General features: G+C 46.1%; 1 protein-coding gene across 2 annotated transcripts; it reads right to left on the bottom strand.

Moving 5' to 3' along the window:
* Nucleotides 1-305: 305 nt before the first annotated feature.
* BNS (bonsai) lies at nucleotides 306-22,112 on the bottom strand. 2 transcript variants are annotated; one of them, XM_086497968.1, is made up of 3 exons: nucleotides 21,899-22,038; nucleotides 21,753-21,809; nucleotides 306-2,403 (listed from the first exon to the last, which is right to left on the bottom strand). In XM_086497968.1, exon 3 carries the CDS (start codon nucleotides 1,460-1,462, stop codon nucleotides 1,130-1,132), a length of 333 nt encoding a protein of 110 aa, XP_086354094.1. In that variant the 5' UTR covers nucleotides 1,463-2,403; nucleotides 21,753-21,809; nucleotides 21,899-22,038; the 3' UTR covers nucleotides 306-1,129. The 2 variants fall into 2 exon arrangements, with proteins under 2 accessions (XP_086354094.1, XP_086354095.1); XM_086497969.1 differs by having other exon boundaries at nucleotides 2,177-2,403; nucleotides 21,939-22,112.
* Nucleotides 22,113-23,397: the final 1,285 nt, after the last annotated feature.

Raw genomic sequence — 23,397 nt, 5'->3', positions numbered from 1 at the left:
CAATACATCTGACTTTCCTTTGGGAGAAAGGCAACCAAATTATAGTTTACGGGCCGATTTGGTGAGTAGAAAGGTTGATGTTACCTTTGGGCAACTCATGGAGATGTGGCCTAAGTTAAAGAGGCAATGGAAGCATATAGTCAACCCCATGAAGAAGGAGCCGGCAAGGGGGTCAGTGAGTCCTATCTTTGAATGAGCTACTCGATATATGCCCTACTATGGATGCATGGCATAAGAGGAAGTGCATTGAAGAGACTTATATTGATGGAGGTGCACAGGTATGTGTTATTACTCAAGCTTGTGTATCGAAGTTGGGACTCAACATGGTGAAGAATTCAGGTTTTCGCATAAAGCTTGCCAACCAATCAAGGGTGAAGTGATTGGAAGTGGTAAAGGACTTGGAGGTGGATCTATTTGATGTTAAAGTGCTGGTCAATTGCCATGTTATGTCCGCGGGTATTGGTGCTTTCCCTCTCATCCTTGGAAGACCATGGTTACACGCAATCAAAACTGTACAGGATTGGGGACATGGTACCATCACTCTCTACAATAGAAGGGGTGATAAGAAGAGGTTTGACATGGTTAGCAAGCAATCTTTGGACGCTGATTTTGATGAGAAGTGATGAAGAAGAGTACTCAAGTGAAGAAGAAAACAATGGGGATGATAGCAGTGAAGTGGAAGATAGCAGCGATAGCGACCTAGATGTTTCCTCCTTGTTTCTTGAAGAAGAGCATGATGAGAAACAAAGATTTCTTGGCCTTATGGAGAATGAGGATATCTCTGATCCTTATGAGCAAATTGAAGAGCTAATGCAACCCAAAGTTCAACCTAATGTCAAACAGGAGCTGATACAAGGTATGTTGTCTCCCGACTTGACTAGTCATGAGAAGGGTGAGTACCTACATATGATACAACAATTTCCCCATTTATTCATCACTTCTTATGAGGAAATTAGAGGTCTTAAGGGAGAGGAAATTCACATTCCAATCAAGGAAGGAGCTCAGCCCGTACGCCAAAAGCTAAGGAGAATGGGACAACTTAATGCTTTAAAGGAAGAAGTAGACAAGCTTCTTGAAGCAGGTTTCATATGTCTTGTGAGTACTGCAAAATGGGTGAGTCCTGTTGTTATCACACCCAAGAAGGATAGAATTCACCTTCCTCTAGTTCATTGCTTGCTCCATTAGCAAGCTCTCGCTTGAAGGATGAGACCTCTTCTTTGAGTGCTTGTGAATCCGCCTTAATTGCTTGTATCTCTACGTGCAAGTCCTCTTTCGCCTTCTTCCATTGCGTGCCTTGGTTGAGGAACATTTGAAGAAGGTTGGCCTTCTCCTTCCACCATCCTTCCATCTTTGCTTTCCATTCCTTCATCTCCCTTTCCACTTGTGTTATCCGCTTGTTTGTAAGCATGAAGGTCACCTTCATACAGGACTTGCAAATTGGTAAAGCGCTCATGATCTCCATCGTAACGGCCCCTATTGCGTAGGCCCTCAGTTTTGCTCGTGTTTGGTAACACTGCTTAGTACTGATGGGGTTCTGCTCTCCAACCCGCACTGAATAAACGCGATGGCGACCTGTTGTGCAAACTATCCTAGGTCTGTTGCAAATAGACCCACCTTGTCGCGACTTGCTGCGCAAACTGTCCTAGGTCTACTGCAAAGCCCCGTACCCCACTCGCACTGTCCAGCGTGTGCTGCCTGTTTCACTCAGCACATGCTACTTGCTCTACCCCACATGTGCTACCTAAATGTCCTGAGGTTGAAACTGAAGCTTCTGCTGGCTGAAAAGGCTCGAGTACCGCAAGTTGAATGGCCGAGTGCTGAATACTGAGGCTGGGCACTTGCAATGGCAGCTGGCTGCAAAACACAAGCGTGGGATTGTTGCCCTTAAGTCTTATTTGCAACACGCAGACTGCTGTGGGTTAGCGTTGGCTGTTTTGCTCCAGCTCCCTGTATGTACGAGCTGCTTCCCTACTGCCCTACCTTCAGCCTGCCCTTGCATCGCGTAACCGCGTCATTTTCACATATCTGCTGACGTGGATTTAAATCGCCTGCAGGCTAAGTAAATTACGCACAACTTTCTTAACACAAAGAACAATAAGCCACATTTGATAACAAAAATACCATAAATTTAACTTCACTTCTGACGACACTAACACCTTTTTCTAAACACCATGACAAAGGGAACGCACTTCATTTCTGCATTTGACATACAAAGCACACAAGAAATGACTTCCATCAAAACGGCTCAACCCACAGACAAACTTTGATGTATAAATGTTCAGAAGGTTTTCAAGCCTTTGAAGTTGTGCTTTGGCTTTTACTTTTTCGCCTATCAATCTCATCGTAATGTATGCACTCCAAGCTCATTCCATTTGTCTTGACTGACCAATGGCTGTTCTTGATCTGAAAATAAAGACACACAAAAGCAGATGATAAGGGCCCTGAACCTTAAATGTGAGTGCGTCCACACACAGAAAAAATCCTTGCAGGCAAAGGCATCAAACGACCTTCTATTCCTTGGAGACCCTTTGTGACGAATTTCATTGCAGTAACTCTCCCATTTTCTTACCTTGGAGAGATGGGGTGGGGTGGGTGTGGCGGGGTGTGCGTGTTGTTGGGGTTGTTGTTGTTGTGTGTGTGCGCGCACGTGTGTGTGTGTGTGTGTGTGTGTTGGGGGGGGGGGGGGGGGGGGGGGGTATATGTGGATACATCATATCTGGACCCCAGTACAAAAATGCAATAGATAAATCCACACCAGACAATATCTACACTTGGTCTGACTCTACAACAGCAAGGAACACACAACATGAGGTCGATTGGGACTGCAGGAGGAGACCGGAGATCGCTGCACCAAAAATGCAAAGACAAAAAGAAAGAAAGAAAGAAAGAAAGCTTTATTAACGTCTTCTACAGGCTGAGAACGGTGTACATCTGTATGTCCGCTAGGTATCCAGAAAAAAGGACAAAAGTACTGAAAATAAGCATGCTACAAAATAAAATAGATTGACATGAGGGTGTGTGTACATGTATATGAGGGAGGTGGCAGCGGAAGATGGACAGATATGGCTGAAAATAGCAGCAACATGTGCAAAACCTCCCCTTTCCGATGGTGGACTGGAACCTCCAAGAGCAACCCCATCGCGGTGATCCCCTAGATCTACGAAGACAACGTAGGAGGAGAGTCGCCTAGGGCAAGAGAAGGCACAGAACGAGAGAACCTGCAAAAATGCGAAGACACAGAGGCAATTCTGGCAAAAATGCTAGTTAGGAGGAAAAATGCTAGAGAGAGAAAGCGTTGCTAGAGAGGAAACGAGAGAGAGAGAGAGAGAGAGAGAGAGAGAGAGAGAGAGAGAGAGAGAGATTTATCATCCATGTAGGTCAGATATGACCCATAGGACCATCACAAAAAACATTACATCGGCTCGTTACTTATAAGTGAAGCCATCAGATACATATCAATTAAGGACTGAGGGTCCAATCATCAGGGTAAAAAGAAAAGGAAAAAGGAAACAAGATCTAGGGAGGGTTGGACAAAGCCTTTTTAGTGTTGGGGTATAGGCGCCTGTGCCTTGCCCGGCCGCCCAAAGTCTGGGCGCCCACTGACTTGTATACCTTATACATAGCATAAGTGTATAGGGGGCTGCTCACTCTTGGAGTCTCCCCATCCATATCTGTGTGTCGTGTGTCTCCTTCTCTCTCTCACTCTCCGTCTGTGGTGCTCCCCGATCCCCTTCAATTGGTATCAGAGCTATGGTGACCGCGGAGAGCACGACGGCTTTGAGAGCTTCGAGGCGATAGCTCGCTCGCTCTCGACGGTGGAGTTCGATCGCGGAGTTTCACGGAGAGCGATTTTAGCTTGAGGAGCATTGTCTTTGGAGCTTATGAGCTTGGTGTGGTCAAGCTTGGTCGAGGAGGCGGTTGCGGCTTCCTTGGTGAGAGGAGCTTTTGAGCTCAGTGGAGCTTGTTAGAGAAGTGCTCGGCGGAGGAGAGCTTGACATTCGAGTGCTTGGATGCTGTTGTGGCAGAGCTCTTGCGTTGGAGCTTGCATTGAGAGGACATTGCATCACGCAGAGTGGAGCAGGAGCAGGTTCAAGACTGTGTGCAGCTCGTTTTTGCCATTTTCGGGCTCTAAAACGCAGTTTTTTACGTAGCTCCGTCATACAGAGTCAGATCTACATGATCCAGGAGTCTAGGTCAGGGTTTTGGCACGCTCCGGACGCGATGGTGATGTCTATTTGCTGAAATTATGCTTTGAATTACAGCAGGTACAGCAGCAGGTTTATTTGTGCACTTTCGGGTCCCGAAAACACTGTTTTTGGTATATCTCACACACACGGAGTATTTTCTGCAGCAACCAGCAAATTCATAGGTGTACACAAGTTTTTTGGATATGCATTTGTCCAGAGAGCCACTCTTGCGAGAGTGAGCTATGTTGCCATGGTCTTGGCGGTTTATGTATGCCATATATGGATTTGTGTATTTGTTTGTGGCTGAGATTATTTGAGATTTGGCTCAATTTATAGAAGAAATCTGTTGGATTTTATCCAGGTTCTCGCCATAGCTTCTACGTATCCGTAGGTTGCTCTTTGACAGTTTAGTGGTTGAGTTTACTCCCACTTTGACAGGTGATTTTCAGTCATCATTTGCTTGGAGTTTGGAGTCACTTATGTATGCCCTTGTGTGCCGTATTTCGTATTGCGCATAGCGACAGATCTTGCAAGGTTTGCGAAATGTTGCTATAGTTATCTAGCAAACATTTGGTCATCGATTGAAAGGTATTTTGGTAGCAATCATCACTCACATGTATGTCATTTGAGGTGCCGTTGAGTGGTACTCCGGCAAGAGCGGGTATGCTCATATGTATGACTTTGTGAGGTGATTCCGATCGAGTTTATTCCCGGATTGGCCATTGTGGCATATATTATTGTCTCTTTGAGGTTTACTGTTGAGATTTTGCTCCAGTTACAAAGGAGACTCTGCCAAAATTGTCAGATATTTATGCGCGATTGAGTCATATTGACTTGTGATTTTGTGCAAGGTTTTGCACGGTTATTGGTGCAACTTTGCATCAGGTTTTGAGCCATATTTGCAGACTTTTGTTGATGCGATTCGAGCCAGTTTAGGGCTGACTTGTATTGACATTGCGGGAGCTCTATTTTGGAGTGTGTCTCACAGGTTTTACATTGTGTTTCTGGCCATATTGGTAGACAGTTTCCAGGTGTTGTTGGTGAGGTGGTTTTGCTTTCTAGTTTGCTACATTATGCTCATGGCAGAGACAGGTGATCGATCAGATTGTGACCTCTCACAGATGCGCATGTTTGATGGGTCAGACTTTGCGGCATGGAGAGAGTGTATGCTTGATGCATTGACACAACGAGGGTTGCATCGACCATTGAGTGGTGATGTAGGTAGACCTTCAAACATGTCTGACGATCAATGGCAGGAGCTAGAGGAGATGGCACTATCTACGCTCTCTTTGCACCTTGCGGAATCTGTATATGCTCTTGTTATGTATGAGACTACTTCGAGAGCACTTTGGCGCAGATTACATGATATGTATGATAGATCTGAGTTATCACGGACTCGTGTGAGACATGTACATTCACGAGTACGCCAACAGGTGACATGTTGGTATTGTGGTCATTCTGGACACGTTAGACGACGCTGTTTTCGTCGTATGCGACATTGTAGGAGACATGGCAGTCTCAGAGATGTATGTAGTGATGCCATGGACTCAGTTGCTTTGACAGTTGAGGCACATGTAGTGTCGGAGTATACTAGTGACGGGGATGTCACTTTTACCTCGAGCTATGCACGAGATGCTATACATGTGGATAGTGCACTTCCTTCGCAGTGGTTGCTAGATGCAGATGCTATGTTTCATGTCACGCCGCATCGTGCATGGTTTTGTAGCTATTCTAGCGGGATGCTTGGCAGTGTACGTTTGACCGATGGATCAGTGCATGCGATAGCAGGTGCAGGAGATGTGAGACTGTCATTACCGAGTGGTGCATCTTACTTGTTACGACATGTGCGCTATGTACCAGATTTGACAGTGAGTTTGATCTCGATTGGTCAGCTTAGAGATTGTGGATGTCAGATTTCGCTACGAGAGCGAGATTTTGTGATGCATTTGGGTTCGCTAGTGATTGCGAGAGGTGCCAGGAGTGGTACAGGTTACCCATTGCATGTGGATCACGGGAGAGACAGTGTTGTCTCTGTGATCATGCAGCCATGTAGAGAGCGATTTTCTCTCGCCTTTTGTAGTCTTTAGACTAGGTTCTCTTGCTTAAAGGCACAGTCGCCTTTAAGTGGGAGGTTGTTGGGGTATAGGCGCTTGTGCCTTGCCCGGCCGCCCAGAGTCTAGGCGCCCACTGACTTGTATACCTTATACATAGCATAAGTGTATAGGGGACTGCTCACTCTTGGAGTCTCCCCACCCATATTTGTGTGTTGTGTGTCTCCTTCTCTCTCTCACTCTCCGTCTGTGGTGCTCCCCGATCCCCTTCATTTAGGGGCTCGGTACTCTTGGATGATGGTTTTACCACCTCGATATACTGCCCATTTACCTTGCTTGCGGGCTTCAAGCATCTTCTTGATGCTCGCTCTTTTCTATCTTCAGTTGATTTGCCGTCAACTCCTCGTTGATCCATATCTTTGTCCCTTTGAGGAGTCGAGCTTGCCCTAATAACTGCATCTTATCCTCTTTGTTTTTGAAAGTGAGAAGACAATGTTCGGGTGGCACTTGCCTATGTGTATCGTTGATCAAAGAAACCGTTTTAGGTTTGATCTTAATTGGTTGAAGGATGTCATTGAGCTTGGTGATTGCTTCTTCGAGAGAGTCCTCGATGATGCACCATGGCGAGGGAAGCCACCAATGTGAACCTTGAGGCCATTTTCTTCTTGGAGTCTTTGTTCGCGGAACTCTGTTATCACACAAGTCTCTACTATGGAAAAGGTGGCCAATTGGGCTTGGGTGACCTTTGATTCGACTTCTTTTACTTTGTCGGTGGCGAGCTCGACCGTGGAGTCAAAGCGTGCCTCAAGCTTGCTAAGGCGAGCTTTGAGGTTCCGATTCTCCTCCATTACCTGATCAAGGGCTGCTTGGAGCTGTCCAATCTGAGTGAGCTTGCTCGGGGCTGCTACGACTGCTCCAAAGCTTGGTCGGCCCCTTGCGGTGGACATTGGAGTGTTCATTCTAGAAGATACGTGGGGCTGCCGTGGGATCGAACCCTACGCAGAGTTGCTTTGAATAAGGGTTCAAAACCTTTGGTTGAGGCTGGTTCCAAACACAAGGGTCACTAGCGACGAGCACGTCGGGCAAGTCGGTTTGTGGCCTACAGTGTTGTGCAAACCACAGCAGCACGTCATTTGGAGCAGCTTGGGCAGATCAGCAGATGCAAACATTTGCTTGAAGTAGACCCAAGTGGCGGGTGCCTGTCCTTGCATTAACAATGTCATCCACCATGTAAGCACATTGTCCTTCAAGAAAGTGGCAGCTTTCCTGACCTTAGAGGCCTCTATAAAATTCCATCCTGCATAAGCTGTATCAAACTGCTAGAGGAAAGTGAGAGTCTTTGCTTTATCCTCGAAGCCACTGCAAGTGCAGAACTTCATAGTTGCACCACCTTCTTTGTAAGCTTTCTTCTTTTCCAATGCCCCCAAATTGTCATAAGGAATAGTCTGCAACATGGACACTGTAGTAGGCATCATCGACACATCTTGGCCATTAACATTTTGCGTCAAAGGTGCCATATCTGGCTCTTGTCCAGAAAAACCAGCCATACCAGAATGAGCATGTGGCACCCAAACTGGCCCTGGTTGCTCTGAAAACCGTGCTGCATGCCGATGCTACCATACATGGGGTTTGGCATCATGCCTTGCATACCCCCAAACTCTGTTCCTGGCATGTACGGTTGATTTCCAAGCGCATAACCAACCATACTCTGAAACACAGATCCACCCCCGAAATACCAAGGATGTATCGTGGGTGGTGGAAAAACTGATGCACTGCCTGGTACCCAGTTCCCTGTCCATTCAAGACAGCATGCGGGCTCTGAAAGGTGGCGGGCTGAATTGCATAACTTGTGGAATAGGCGTCCTAACCACCTATTCAAGGACGGGAGAAACCTGTTTTGGAGCCCCTGACTCCGCAACATGCGAGTGTTCCCTATCCTGCTGAGACGCATGAAGTACTTGGGCTTGAGCCTCAAACAAGCTCTGTTCGCAGTGTAGGTCGCCTATTTTGTTGTGACACTGGTGGCGCTTGCAAGAACTCCATAAACCTTGGGTTCTGCACCAGTTGCGAAAAGACATTCACCGCGGCAACTAACTAAGCCCTAAACGCATCATCCTCAAGTTGCCCAGTCATAAAGCCCTATATTGGAGGGACATTCACATCAACAGGAGGTACAATCGGGCGTGGCCGTGAGCTCTCGCCAAACTCAGACACCAGAGGAACTTCCTGTCTGTCCTTCGAAGATGAACCCTCTTCCATAATGCCCTTCCCTTTGTCGGCCATAGTGTAATCCCGCGTCCCTGTACTTTGTGTCTTACCCAAAACAACCAAGGCTCACTTTTTCCTCGATTGATGTCCTGGCAACGGAACCTTGAAACGGGCCTGTGGGGCGATAGGCTTTGGCTTTCACCCGAAATTCTTTACTTTACTTTAGACACACACACACACACACACACACACACACACAGTACTTTGCAAAGGGAACCTGCGACGGGAATTAACACTTAAAGCATGCACACGGCTCGGAAGCTAGAATGCTCCGAGCAGACGCCGACAACCTGTAGGCCCCAAAATTGGCGCCCCTTTCGTCCTTTCGGTATTTCTTTATACTTTAAGAGGGTAAATTACAAAGTAGAGTCCTGGGAATCCTTTAACTGTATCCAACTAGACACCACCTGTTTTGGTAAAATTTCGGTAGCATAACAGCCCCAAAACTTGCCCGAAACCAAGTCCCCCGCTGGAACTCACTTCCATTGCCATAAACCCTCTGATTTCTGCCCAAAAACAGTAAATTCAGCTCGCTGTAATTACTGGTTTTTGCCCTGTTTTCAGCCCTAAACAATCCCCGAACTGTCCTCTAACAGTGGGACATTGTTCCCAATGGTTTTGGCATCCGTATGGCTGAAAAACAGTCAAAATACAGCGCATAACCAGCGCTGAAATCGCACCTGTACGGTGAGGTTATCACCCTCACCGGTGCCTGCTTTTGAAGCATCAGTTAGCTACTCCTGTTCTTGCTCAGAGAGGCTCTTGCCTCAACAAAAACGCATGTAACCACACAGCTGTACATGAGTCAAATGAAGAGCCCTCTTGTGGAGCATCACATTACTGCACGTAGGGAAGAGAGAGAGCACGGTGTGCAGGATAGACTTCTTGCACCACACTATCCATGAGAGGCAAAGCTTGCAGTCAATAGCTCTCTTAACATGTGGCAGGAGCTTGCAAATGAGCTCTCAGCTAGGAATTCAGCGCCACTTCTTGCATGAGGAAAGTGCACCATTTTGTGCCACTTGGCACGTTTACAAGTAATTTCCCGTTTCGGAGTTGCCTCTTATAAATCTCTTGATTGGTTGCCCAGTTGACTTTGCAGCGGAGTTCTAATGTTCCCCTTGTCATTCCGGAGATAATGACGCGAACAGATTTTATGGCCCAAAATAGCAGTTCCCTAATTTTTAGGAGATGGTTCCGTTGGGCTCCCACTGGTCTTCTAACCATCTATCCCCATTGGGACCGCATCTAAAAATGCAATGTGGCCCAAATGTCGGGTACTTTCCTTTGGTGACCCATCTTGGCTTTATGCCTTTATTGAGTTCACTTCCTAGTATCCACCAACTTGCTAAGTGCGACGAGGAGACCTACATGATCTTGAACTGAGCCTTGACATCCTCTTACTATACGAATTCGAGTGCCGACACACTTCCCGTCTGCGGGTGAAACTACCGTTCACATTGGTCATACAATGTCCCACCATTTGCAGCTTCAGAAAGAGGGTCTCAAAAATAAAACAAAAATCATTGGAAAGAAACCAACAACTAAGGTTAGCAGTTGTCACGTCCTCGTGACAGTAGCCCTCGAGTTCAAGCACCTGTAGGGCTACTTGCCCTTTGATTTAAACGAGATTTCTCACGAGAAATCTCTCTAAATCATCATGTACCTACTTTGGACTAGCAGCTAGCTAATCCGGTACTTGCGCAAGAGGTTCTTGCCTTGACAATCGAGCATAGATTTCCCCACAACTGTACATACAAATGAATAGCCCTTGAGCTGGGTATCACGATTCTGTATTCAAAAGGGGAGGGAGATGCACGAGCGAAATTGTCATGCTACATAAGACAGAGGAGAAGGCAAGCTTTTCATTAAAGTTGTAATCACTTGCACCCACGACTCACACACACAGTAGTCACTTAATCACCAAAATCAGCTCCTCTCTTGCTCTCATCAATTTTGGGCGCCCCATATTGAGGTGTCCTACAAACTGCTCCCAGGCTGCCAAGTGCCCACTTTGCCCATTTGGTTTAAATCCTAGTACCCACCAACTTATGAAGTCTCGCTGAGGGGCCTAAATAACTTTAATTGAACCTAGCCACCCTTTTACTAATCAGATTTCAATGTCGATCGGCCCAACCATGTCATGTAAGGTGCAGCGGATGTGAATGTTGAACTTTGCTCAAGATGAGTGCTCCGAACTGTGCTCAAGGTTCCTTTTACTTACAGAAGGGAGAGCCTTCCGTTCCTTTAGTGAGAGAGTGCAAATGTCACAAACAAAGTGGTAAACACTGTGAATGAAGGTGCTGAGACTGAGAGAGAGAGAGAGAGAGAGAGAGAGAGAGAGAGAGAGAGAGAGAAGAATACGACACTAGAATGTTGTCTCCTCCGAAGGCCCCACTCTCTATGGCGAGAGCGGTCTACTATTGATTGCACAAATCTCTACAATGCAATGGATTTGCCGACGATGTCGACGACGAAGAGACGGGCTGAAATCTGAAAACGCTAATGGCTGAAATCTGCAAATCTTTATCTGCTGAATTCTGACTCTATGTCAGTGACAACAACGATGACGACGATGCGACGACGACACGCTGAAGACGCAAATGCTGAAATCTGCGTTTTCCGGGCTGAAACTGCAAACGCTCGCTAATCTGACCGTGTGGCGAGGATCTGTTGCGGGAAGGTGAGATCTGCGAGGTTCGGGACTTCTACTGCGGTGTCTTGATGCTCGAAACTGAAAACATTGACGCTACTTGTGGTTCTGTCGTGATGAATCTGCAAACGCTAGGTGGTTAGGTTGATCTGACGCCGTGGATCTACAAAACGCCGAGGCTGATCTGCAAATTAAAAACGCTGGGCTGAATTGAAGCTTGATGCAAAAACGCTAGGCTAATTGCTGGAATCTGCTACCACTGAGACTGATCTGCAATGCAAAAACGCCAGGGCTTGCTATTGATGAGAAACGCTAGGCTTGCTCTATTAGCAAAAACGCTAGGCTTGCTGTTAGAAAAAACGCTAGGCTGTTGGGGAAGGTGCCTGTTGAACTCTTGTTCCTGCTGCCTCTTATGTCCAAAAGTGGTAGTGCTAGGGTTTCTTATGTACTCACTTGCAAAGTTTGCCCTACATAGTTCCCAACAAAAGTCACTTAAAAATAATAAGTGATAATTGGCTCAAATAGGGAAAATAGGTCTATGCACTGGAAAAATGCTCCTGATGGGTTCTGACTGGAATCTGATGGTCATGCTGTGTGCAACCAGAGGATATGCATCTACTCTAAGTGCCTGGACATGCATTGTCTGCGAACACTCACAAAAGTGCCAGAACACTTCCTATGCTAGACTGACTGAACCCATGTCATGAAGTAGCTTGTCCACGTACACATACGGTTAGATGTACATGTGACATGTCGTGGTTGCCTGGCCTTGACTCCTGCGAGTGGAACTCTTGGCCATCGGCCGTTTCATACTGGCCATGCCATTTGTGAATTCAAACAGAGGGTAAAAGAAATTAAATAAAAATCAAGGGAAGGAAACCAACAAATAAGGTTAGTGTTTGTCACGGTCTTGTGACATTCACAATACTTTGTTGATTGACTTTATGATATGTACATAAAAATTGACCATAAGTTTTTGGATTCTTGTTAGGAATTCCTTGATAACTAAATGGTTCATGTACTCTTGAAAATGTTGTTTTGTATGAGTATGTGTGAAAGATGAAATTTCTACAACATTTTGTCTCAATGATGTGAATCCGGAGTGAGTATCAAGACATCCGTGAAAGATCAGTGCGGTCTGGATGAGATGGCTATATAAGTCATAACGATCACGCTTCATGTTTAAAATCTCAATGAGGATAATGATGTGAATGTGGTTTTGATTGTTCAATGACTTGTATCTTTGTGCTAATGCATGGTTTGAGTTGTCAAATGATCTGTTTTGCGAGCATAATCAAGGGCGATTACTCTTCTATTAAAAAGGGGAGGGGGGGGGGGTTTATTATGTCACAAAACAATGATGTGTCTTGCCCATACCCGAGCAGAACCATCACAAAGTGATAACTGAGGTTGTACATATGGTTTTATATACCCGCCGAAAATTATGCAAGCTAACGTGGCATCCCTATAGAGCTAACGTGGCCTTCTTTTCGATTGGGGACATAAGTTTTTAGCAGCACTAGCTTCTAGCAATGCCAACTTTTTGTATCAATGCTTTTGGGCCTGCAGCCTTCTTAAGTGAGGCCTTGGGAGCACTCTGGCGGATCAATGCATGGTTGCACAGTTGTAGAGTGACTCCCCATCAGTTGTACTGTCACGAGGCTATGACAACCACCAACCTTAGTTGTTGGTTCCTTTCCCTTGATTTTTATTTGATTTTTGGGACCCTCTTAATGAAGTCACAAATACTCGGACATTGTATAGGCAGTGTGAAACAGCCACGACCGAGAGTTTCACCCGCAGCAGTAAAGGCCAAGTCGCCACGAGTAGGTCGGGCCAGTCGCCAACTAAAATCGTAGTAAAAGGTTGGCTAGGCTTAGTTCAAAGTTGTTTAGGCCCCGCGCGACACTTTATAAGTTGGTGGGTACTAGGAAATTAACTCAAAAGAGGCAAATTGGACACATGGCGGCTCCAGGTCAATTCTGCAAGCCACATCAGTTAGGGGCGGCCATTTTGAGAGAGGAGGCTGCTCATTCTTCATTAAGTGCCTACAATGTGTGTGTGAGTAGTGGGTGCAGGTCTTATAGCTTTAATGGAAAGCTTGCCTTCTCCCCTGTTCAATGTAGCACGATGATTCCGCTCTCGTGCACCTCTCTTTCCTTTTGAAGACAGAACCGTGATGCCCAGCTCAAGGGCCACTCATTTGTATGTACAATTGTATAAGTTCATGCACGATTGCCGAGGCAAGAGCCTCTTGCACAGGTATTAGATTAGCTAGCGGCTAACCTAGTACCTGTGCAATTGAAGACAGAACTGTGATGCCCAGCTCAAGGGCTACTCATTTGTATGTACAATTGTATAAGTTCATGCGCGATTGCCGAGGAAAGAGCCTCTTGCACAGGTACTAGATTAGTCCTCCGCAGGTACAGGTTGATTCGGAGAGAGTTCACGCGAGAAATCTCGTCCGAATCAAAGGACAAGTAGCCCTATAGGTGCGGGAGCTCGAGGGCTTGCTACGGATGCGACCACCACGCGAAACGGAGCCAGAAACGGGAAATTACAGCCTGCTGTGTATTTTTGTAGGTTTAGGGTTTTGACCCTTTTTATCCCTAACAGCAACAAGAGCTTCGGAGAAGCTAGGGGATCGTCGTACGGGTGTTTTGGTGCATTTTCAAGGCCGAAAACAGAAAATTCAGCGTTATGCTGCCAAAATTGGGCTAGAGTAGGCCATTTTCAGCCAATAAAAGTGGGATAGCTCGTAGGAACTTGCGAGATTTTCTCCAAAGTTTGATCAAATAACAAAATACCGGAAGGGGCACCAACCTTTGGGGCCAATGTGGTGTCACTGTCTGCTTGGGAGAACTCTAGCTGCCAAGCTGTGGTTTGTTTTAAGTGTTAAATTCCAATCATAGGATTGTTCGTGAAGTTCCTTTTGTTAAGAGTTTTGGCTTCTCAAGTGAACTACCCAATGTGATCCCATTATTTAGTTTGGCTTTTAGGTATTTATTTTACGTATTTGTCAGTCTCGGTAGGGCAATTTACTGAGGTTGCTATATAAGCAACCCTCGGCCCCTATTGCATTGTACATCAATTATTCATTGCCAAGGTTGATTGGTTCCAAAGAGACTCTCTCTCTCTCTCTCTCTCTCTCTCTCTCTCTCTCTCTCTCTCTCTCTCTCTCTCTCTCTCTCTCTCTCTCTCTCTCTCTCCTTGGTGTCTACGCTTCCGCATCGTAGACTGACATGGTATCAGAGCCTTGGCGGAGCAAGGCGGCTCATTGAGAAGAGAACCCAGAAAGACCCTCTCACCCTTGCCAGCGGCGCCATCAAATCCTCTCATTGCAATTCTTAGCTACCAATTTCGTGGGTGCTGCAGCTAGCATTTTGAAACGCTAGCAGTTGCAATCCTCCACGACAGGCCAGGCTGTGCAGCCCTATGCAACATCTACAAGGCGATGCCCTTCCCCTGCCTACCCGCTGCGCTTTAGAACGCTAATTTCCTGCAACGCTACGAGAAGGTGTACAACTCAGCAACGTGCTGAGACGCCAGCAGCACAAGGAGTTGTCTCGTTTGTGGCGCCAGGTACTGCACCCCAGTGAGGGCGTTTTGAAATGCCGACGTCGCTTGACATTGTGAATACTGCCTACCAACAGCATGAACCCATAAAGTGTCGCCTTAGCAATGTTTTGAAGCGTTGTTAGGCAGTCATTGGTGATTGACCCAGTTAAGGAGTGGTCTTTTGCAAGCACTTTGGAATGCTAGTTGAAGAGTTGGTCACAACGGAGTTGTAAAGCTTTGGTGAAAAGCTTGGAATTTTGCGGCCCTTGGAGTGCGAGAAGGAGCACAAGTATCCAGATCTTGCAACTTCAACAAAGCGCCAGCAACATCAACGACCATCGAAAGCAGATCAACCATCCAGTTAGAGGCCTATGCACGGGAGAAGTTCTCAAGGAAACCATCAGTTTATTTGGCTCGAGATTGTGGGCCAAAAGCAAATGGACGAGTTTGCTAGAGGGCAAAGGCAAAGGCAAGCTTGACAAGGATAGCAATACCAATACTCTGTTAGCTACCTCGGCACCCACGAGGTCCGACAACCGATGTTATAAATATGACACGATGCTTTGTTTGGCTTGGGAGTTTGAAGCCAAAGACAAAAGCAGAAACGCACAAAGAGACAAAGGCGAAGGCAACCTGGACAGAGATGACGGTAATAAAGATTTAACAGAGATCAGCATGGCACATGTGGTGGCGACCACAATGGCCACGGCACCAGGTTTATAGTCAAAAGGGCAGTTGCCACCACTAGCTTCAGCCAAAGAGAGGCTTGTGAGTGGCAGAGAGGGGCAAGAAGAGCTCCGTATAATTTATTGGACCCTTGTGTTGGAGTTCAGGTTACCGGTGTTTGAACCCTTGGGTCGGAGTTCAAGGCACATGCATCTGGTAGGGAACCAATTAAACATATCTAAAACACTATGGATGAGTGCACCAATCCGTTGTTGTTGATCGGATTATAGATAGGATGTGTTTCAAAGTTCATTGTATGGAAACTTTTAGTTTTGCGCGTGATGTGTTCACAGTTCACGAATGGGGATTCTTGGACGTAGTGTGTCTACAGTTTAATTTTCTAAAAGGCAACCGATTCTCTCTCTCTCTCTCTCTCTCTCTCTCTCTCTCTCTCTTCGCAAGCAAGATTAGGTCACGCAGGTGGCTCATGGGATACGATGTGCTATTGGGCAGATACGCACATCCTCACATCAGCTTCAGATTGAGACTGGCTGATTTCGAGGGGTACTAGCAGAGGCTAGGATATGTCATTTATGTCGCCTAGAGCTGGAGACAGAGCTACACTACAAGTCACTGCCTGGTATACTATGAATACAAGGCTGCTTCTACTGTCTGTTCAGAGAGGGTTTTGGACCATTTTATAGAGTCATGGATACAAAGATCAGAGATGTCTTGGATTGTTTTTACTACAGCTGCACAGACATAGAAAGCTTGTTGAGGACATCACATGAGAGCCAATCCCAGAGACAGATCACAGATTTCTTTACACCAGCCAGGGGATAGCTAGAGGAGCAGTCATCGCAGCAGATCTAAACACCCACACCAAAGCTACGCGGATCGATCGAGCCATTGAGCTAGGTAGATCCAAGTGCCCACGACCATGGGGGCCTCACATCATCGACGAAGGTGGCAAAAGAGGATCGAGAACATCCTAGCTCAACATGCAAGACGACTGGTCAGAGTATTGACCATGGAGGATATTCATGAGATTCGGCAACGACCAATGAGGGATCTCATCTGATGATTTGTATCTCATTTGATCCATCTTTGTTTCAACTTTGTATCAGCTAACCCATTATATGAGCCCTCACCCCATCACCCCTCCCCACCTATTTCGTTTCAGTTTCAATCTTTCAGAACTTTGTACTTTTTTGTATTCATGACACTGTATCAAATTCACCAATTGTAACTTTTGGTCTCATGAGTCATAGGTCACTTTGGCCTCTTGAATACGTTAATATAACATCTCTCTCTCTCTCTCTCTCTCTCTCTCTCTCTCTCTCTCTCTCTCTCTCTCTCTCTCTCTCTCTCTCTCTCTCTCCGGTTTCTATGCTTCCGCATCGTCGACTTTTGACACCTTTGTATCGTAAAAAGCTCAAGTAAAGTTAAATTGTGTAAAGATCGGGTAAAAGCTAAAGTCTACTGCCCTTTAGCGAGTCTACAGGCCGGTTTCATGTATGACTTGTCATTATAAAAGAAGTACTAAAAGGGGCACCAAACTTTGGGGCCAATGCATATGGAAGTGGAACTCCACCACTTCGTGTTGCAACTTTTGTTTTCGAGTTTCAAATGTTATGTTTTTTGTTTTGTTCGTGTGCAGCTATGACATTGCTGCCTTGTCAGTTCGCTGATTACAAAATCTGATGAGGGAAATCAAGAGGAACAACCATCAAGGACACTGACCTAGACTACCAAGGTTGTCTCCAACACTATAGAAGACAATCCACTTGTAAAGGTAGCTCCTGTAATCGGAAGCTCTTAAGGTTATCGCCAAGGAGCCAATAAAGGAAACTCTAAGGCCACCAGAAGATGGCCAAAAGGAGAAGACCTGATAGAGAGCATAGAGCAACGAGCAAGCCCCACCGAATCCAACCAAACATAGACACATTAAAACCAAAAATCAAAGCAAACAAGACTAAAACCGGTAAAAACTTAATAACATACTCCAAAGCAAGCTTCACCACCCACCTACAAACACACGTATCTACCAAGACACACCCCCCCAAAAGCATGCAGTGGAGGATGAAACCAAACACAAACAATGCACGCAAATAAACAAGCTTCACTCACCCACACACCACCCACGATACACACACCCGAGAGCAAGTTTGAACGTGCGCACAAAACAAAGTCACACGGCATAATCAAAACAAGCAAGCAAAAGAGAAACATAAAAAACCTAAAAAACGAGGACAAAAGAAAAAATGTGAAGAAGACAAAGCGAAGGCGCAAGAGGTCACACGTATCTACCAAGACACACACACTCAAAAGCATGCAATGGAGGATGAAACCAAACAAAACAATGCACGCAAATAAACAAGCTTCACTCACCCACACACCACGCACAATACACACACCGGAGAGCAAGTTTGAACGCACACACAAAACAAAGTCACACGGCATAATCAAAACAAGCAAGCAAAAGAGAAACATAAAAAACCTAAAAAACGAGGATAAAAGAAAAAATGTGAAGAAGACAAAGCGAAGGCGCAAGAGATCACCATGGGAAAAATAGGTGCCACGATAGAGCAGCACAATCGAAGGCATCAACAGTAGCATTAGCAGAATCGTTGGCGCCAACAACAGTGGGGCTGCATCAATGACGGTGAATGCCACACAGGGCAGCTGTCTCCGACTAGTGGTAACAACGGCGACAAAGTACAAATGGCGGCAAGACCACAAGATGGCATGCCCTTGCTTTCTCCCTTGTTATCTGTGGAAGAGGAGAAAAGGAGCTGGTAAAAAATATCAAAGGAAGGAGGTAACCACTAATCCAACCCCGTCACAAGTGAAGCACAACTAGATTGCCAACTGTGCTGGTGATTGCGATAGCCGGGGCAACCAATGGACAATCAACATGCCAAATACGAAAGGCAACGCTGCAATACATGTGTGGGAGATGATAGAAGCACAATGACTACCACAAGACGGGCACCAGGTGCCAATAGAAAAGAACAGACTAAACAGACTTTTAGCACTTCAATAACAACTGAACTAAAACTTAAAAGAGAGAGAGAGAGAGAGAGAGAGAGAGACGACCCGCAACACGAAGTGGCGAAATTCCACCCAGGAGAGTATTGGCCCCAAACATTGACACCCCTTTTGTTCTTTGTATTGCATCAACACAGTACAAGCCGGAACTCCACGCTCTGCACCTTCTCCAAGAAGCATGTCAGAGAATGAGCCCTTAGCACATATTTTAAGGCCCTAGGCCCCAAAAGCAGTTTACATGAAAAGCCTTCAAAACTCAAAAGCTTCTGGTCCAAAAGCAATGCCAAAAAGCTGCCAGTGCGATTTGCGGAATTCTGTACAACTGCCACGTCATCAATCATCGCAAAACGCAGAGCGTCCGTACAACTACCACATCATCAGTTTTGTGTGTGTGTGTGAGTCCTGCTTTATCTTAATCTCTTCATGTCACCGGGGCCCCATCGGACAGGGTCCCCATAAGTTGGTAGGACTTCTTCTTCTTCTGCTACTTGTTCTTCTTAGGGTTTAGGCCCCTCGGCCGGCATCTGTAAGTTGGCTCCATTCTTCAGGGCTTTTGACACGTCAACAGTTTGTGACATCCCCCCTTCTTGAAAGAAAGTAATCTTCCGCGATTACAGCATATCTGCAAAACAACTCAAGTTAGCTCAAAAATTTCCGAGGGTCATTCCGAGGGACGATCACTTTGCTCTTTTTGTTAAGGAGTTAGCTTCTCCTTTCGGCTCTTTTAATCAAGGAGTTGGCTTCTCCTTTCAGCTCTTTTAATCAAGGAGTTGGCCTCTCCTTTCGTCCAGATCGGAACTCTTGATATTCCGACGTAGTAAAATTAGCCATCACACCCAGACCGCACTGATCTTCCACGGGTGTCTTGATACACTAAGATTACATACCCAGGCAATCTCATCCAATTAGGAATATTCAATAGTTGGCACATCACAATGCAACACAAATGCTCACATATGCATCATGATACAAGACATAGAAACATAAAGTCGTCGATGAACACTCCTCCCGCATAACCTAATAAAGTCCGGGCCGGGAGATATTCAACGACACCCTCATCACTCCTCCCGCATAACCTAAAAAGGTCCCAAACGGGAGATATAGAGGCCTTGTATAACCAAACGCTCCCCAGACAGCAACCTACGTCGTTTGGAGGTGCTGAGAGTAACAACTGCTCAGACTTCTTAATGCTCCTCCCGTATAACCATCCAGGTCCGGGCCGGGAGTCACAGGCATCGGCCTACGTCGTCCGGAGGTTTTCTAGCATACAACGGAGCGCTCCCGAGACATCTGTCTGCGTCGTTCCGAGGTTTTCAAACATACAACAAAACGCTCCCCAAGCATCGGCTTGTGTCGTTCCGAGGTTCAAACAATACCAAAACAGTATTTCTCACTTCTCAATCCGGGAGTAAAATCACCAATTAATGAAACCAGTATTAAAACCAGAGTCAAACAATTCAAATCGGCACCAAGACAAGTTCAAAACAAATACCATCCATTTCAAACAAATTCCAAACCGGATCACCAAACAAGTTCTCAAACAGATTTCAAACTTAAAAAGCAATCTCGACATCAGTCGAGCTCGAAAAGTCGACTAACTTTCCATCCTGAAGCCTGCACCAAAAAAATTAGGGTTAGGTTCATTCCATAAGGTCGTAGCTGAGTACAACATGGTCCTTCAGCTCTTGGACAGACAATGTTTCTTTGGCGGCGATGGTAGTCCCAAGATAGCAATCGCACTGGAACTCCAAGGTCATGCTCGTGAAGAGATCTACTGAGAGATGTCAAGAAATATCAAGTTATAATCTGCTAGGGTTTCCATGGCAAGCATTTCAGGATACCCCACTCTGCCAAAAGTTGTACTCCAAAGGAAGATGTCGAGAACCATATAACTTCGGGCAAAAATTTCTCTTGAAAGCTTGCCAAGTCCTTGGAGTGTGCTGATTGGTAGCTATAGACATCAACATCTGCATGGCACTGCTTTTGAGAAAAACAGTGACTCGAAACAAATCTTGGATCCTTCTCTTATAAGTGATCTTTATGGTTTATGTCCTGTAAGACATGAGCGGTGAAGAAGGGACCGCGCCCTATGCGCGATGAAGTAAGGGTGAAAGTGGCTAATAAGTCCGGGGTCGAAGCACGAAGCTAAAATTTCCAATGAACTTTGGAAGTGCGATCTTGCTCTGTCTGCTCTTTGGTGGGACTACTAGCTTTCAGAAAAGCACACTATTGATGCTTTGATACCACTGTCACAAGACGGGCGCCATGTGCCAATAGAAAAGAACAAACTTTTAACACTTTAATAACAACTGAACTAAAAGAGAGAGAGAGAGAGAGAGAGAGAGAGAGAGAGAGAGACGACGCGGAGTGGTGGAATTCCACCCAGAGAGTATTGGCCCCAAACCTTGGTGCCCCTTTCGGTATTTCTTTATATTGCATCAACACAGTACCAAGCCGGAACTCCACGTTCTGCACCTTCTCCAAGAAGCATGCCAGAGAATAAGCCCTTAGCACATATTTAAAGGCCCTAGGCCCCAAAAGCAGTTTACATGAAAAGCCTTCAAAACTCAAAAGCTTCTCGTCCAAAAGCAATGCCAAAAAGCTGCCAACGTGATTTGCGGAATGCCATACAACTGCCACACCATCAATCAACGCAAAACGCGGAGCATCTGTACAACTGCCACCTCATCAGTTTCGCATGTGTGTGTGTGTGAGAGAGTCCTGCTTTATTTTAATCCCTTTATGTCACCGGAGTCCATCGGACCGGGTCCCCATAAGTTGGTAGGACTTCTTCTTCTTCTGCTACTCGTTCTTCTTAGGGTTTAGACCCCTCGGCCGGCATCTGTAAGTTGGCTCCATTCTTCAAGGCTTTGACATGTCAACAATTTGTGACAATGACCCGCTACAGATGCAAAATAATGTTGCAAAGTTGTGTAGACGTGATACAACAAGTATGCAAAATGGAAGCATGTGCGCTGCACGGCCCCTCACAATGGAAAACAGCCTGCAGCTGATCGAGCACAGTGGGACAGGGGCAAACAGGGTATGTTAGTGCCTTTCCCTCCTCATCAGCCATGCGAGCGAGCAAGCTAGAGTGTCCGCAGCAGCACACCATGGCTGTTCGCAGTGGCAGCATCAGACTCTCTCTCTCTCTCTCTCTCTCTCTCTCTCTCTCTCTCTCTCTCTCTCTCTCTCTCTCTCTCTCCACCCACAACCAAACACATAGACAAGCTCTCGATCGGAAAGAAGCAAGATATGCTCAAAAATGCATGCAACAATTTTCCTATGAACAGGGAAAGGTAATTATTGAGAGCTCACTGTTGAGATCCTCTGTGTCATCCATGGCAGGAGCAACACCTGGTGGAAACGGCACATCTGCCAAGCACAAAAAACACAACGTCAAGAGCGTGTGTGTGTGTGTGTGTGTGTGTGTGAGAGAGAGAGAGAGAGAGAGAGAGAGACACCACGAGATGAGATGTTATAATTTCGTAGGAGCACACGCACCGTCGTCTGGAAGAATGTCGCGCATCCATTCCTCGTCCACGATGTCCAACAGAATGCCGAAGCTCAACTGACTCAGCTCTGCCATTCTATAACAGTGTCAAGAGACTCGCTCGCACGACACCCCTTCTCTTGGGTGGGATCAATGGTCCCTATTAATTGGGGGTGGCGGGATTGGTTTTGCTCCGTCCTCCACCGCGGATTAATCCTCAAGTGATCATCATATTGGTATATACTGGGTCGATGTTAAATAAATTCGATTATTGGTAAGATGCCCAAACAACTCCAAAGGCTCAAAGCTGATGCCCAAGGCCAATGCGACAAAGACCAAGGAGTCTAAGCCAAGCAGCAATGTCGTGCGACACAGATGAAGGAGGTTGAGCTCTCCTGAGGCAACCTACAACAATAAGCCTCATGCCTTACGAGAGAGAATTCTCTCTTGCAGAGGTCTCACATGCACCACGCGAGAGAGAGAGAGAGAGAGAGAGAGAGAGAGAGAGAGAGAGAGCCGAGTAGTCTCTGTGATAACAAGTCGAGAGATAGAAGAGAGCAAGAGAGAGCCAAGCGGCCTCTGCGACAACAGCCGAGAGAGGAAGAGAGAGAGACCCCTACAAACATCACAAGGGGAGAGAGAGAGAGAGAGAGAGAGAGAGAGAGAGAGAGATGAAAAGAGCAAGACACGCAAATGTCCTCCATGTGATGTGCCCCCATTGTACACCCTTCCTTCCCTTTTTACTTCAACTTATACAACCATTTTTTGAAACCCTTCCTTCCCTTTTCCATGTCAAACTACTGAATGATTTTTTGAATTTTCTCGAGCTGGTACCCCCTACTCGAAGTGAACCCCAAGGAAACTTGATGTGAACATCAAGTGATTGCCACTTGATCCAAGTGTGATTCCCAATTGAGATGCAATCACCTTGTGAACTTACCTATTCCAAAGTGACCAATATGTGACCCCAACCATTCCAAAGTGATCTCAAAGTGAACATCGTGTGATCCCCAACCAATCACTTTCGCCATATTATTTTATATTCTCACCCCCATTTCAAGTGGCGCGCGACACCTTAAACGGAGAGTCATTGCCTCCCGTGTGGGAGGTGGTGGGCTCAAGTCCAAGGGCAGACCCAGCTGAATCTTTTATTCTTAAGAATAAGCCGACGGTCCACATCATTTAATGATTGTGTATCGTTGATCCCATCTGACAAGTGAAGGAGTACGAGCGAAAGTGTGACGCGAGAGAGAGTGCGAGAAGAAGAGCACGACGATATGGTGAACTCGCTCTACTGTAATGTGTAGAGCATAGTGAGTTCTTATTAGGTATTTACAAAAGAATATGTGTACATACCTGGCAGCCCGCCTACTTACTTGGGCAACCACATTGGGCTTTATACCCCAACAACCTCCCACTTAAAGTCCAATGTGGTACTTTAAGTGTGAAAGAAGCTACTATACAAGCTAA

This window comes from Adiantum capillus-veneris, chromosome 24 (assembly GCF_014529385.1).
Source record: "Adiantum capillus-veneris isolate H3 chromosome 24, ASM1452938v2, whole genome shotgun sequence".
Lineage (NCBI taxonomy): Eukaryota > Viridiplantae > Streptophyta > Polypodiopsida > Polypodiales > Pteridaceae > Adiantum > Adiantum capillus-veneris.
Note: the sequence above shows the minus strand (reverse complement) of the source record. Positions and strands in the feature narration are given on the sequence as shown.

Excerpts from the sequence above, each read along its gene's own strand:
- BNS (XM_086497968.1), bottom strand. The coding sequence starts at position 1,462 with ATGGAGATCATGAGCGCTTTACCAATTTGCAAGTCCTGTATGAAGGTG.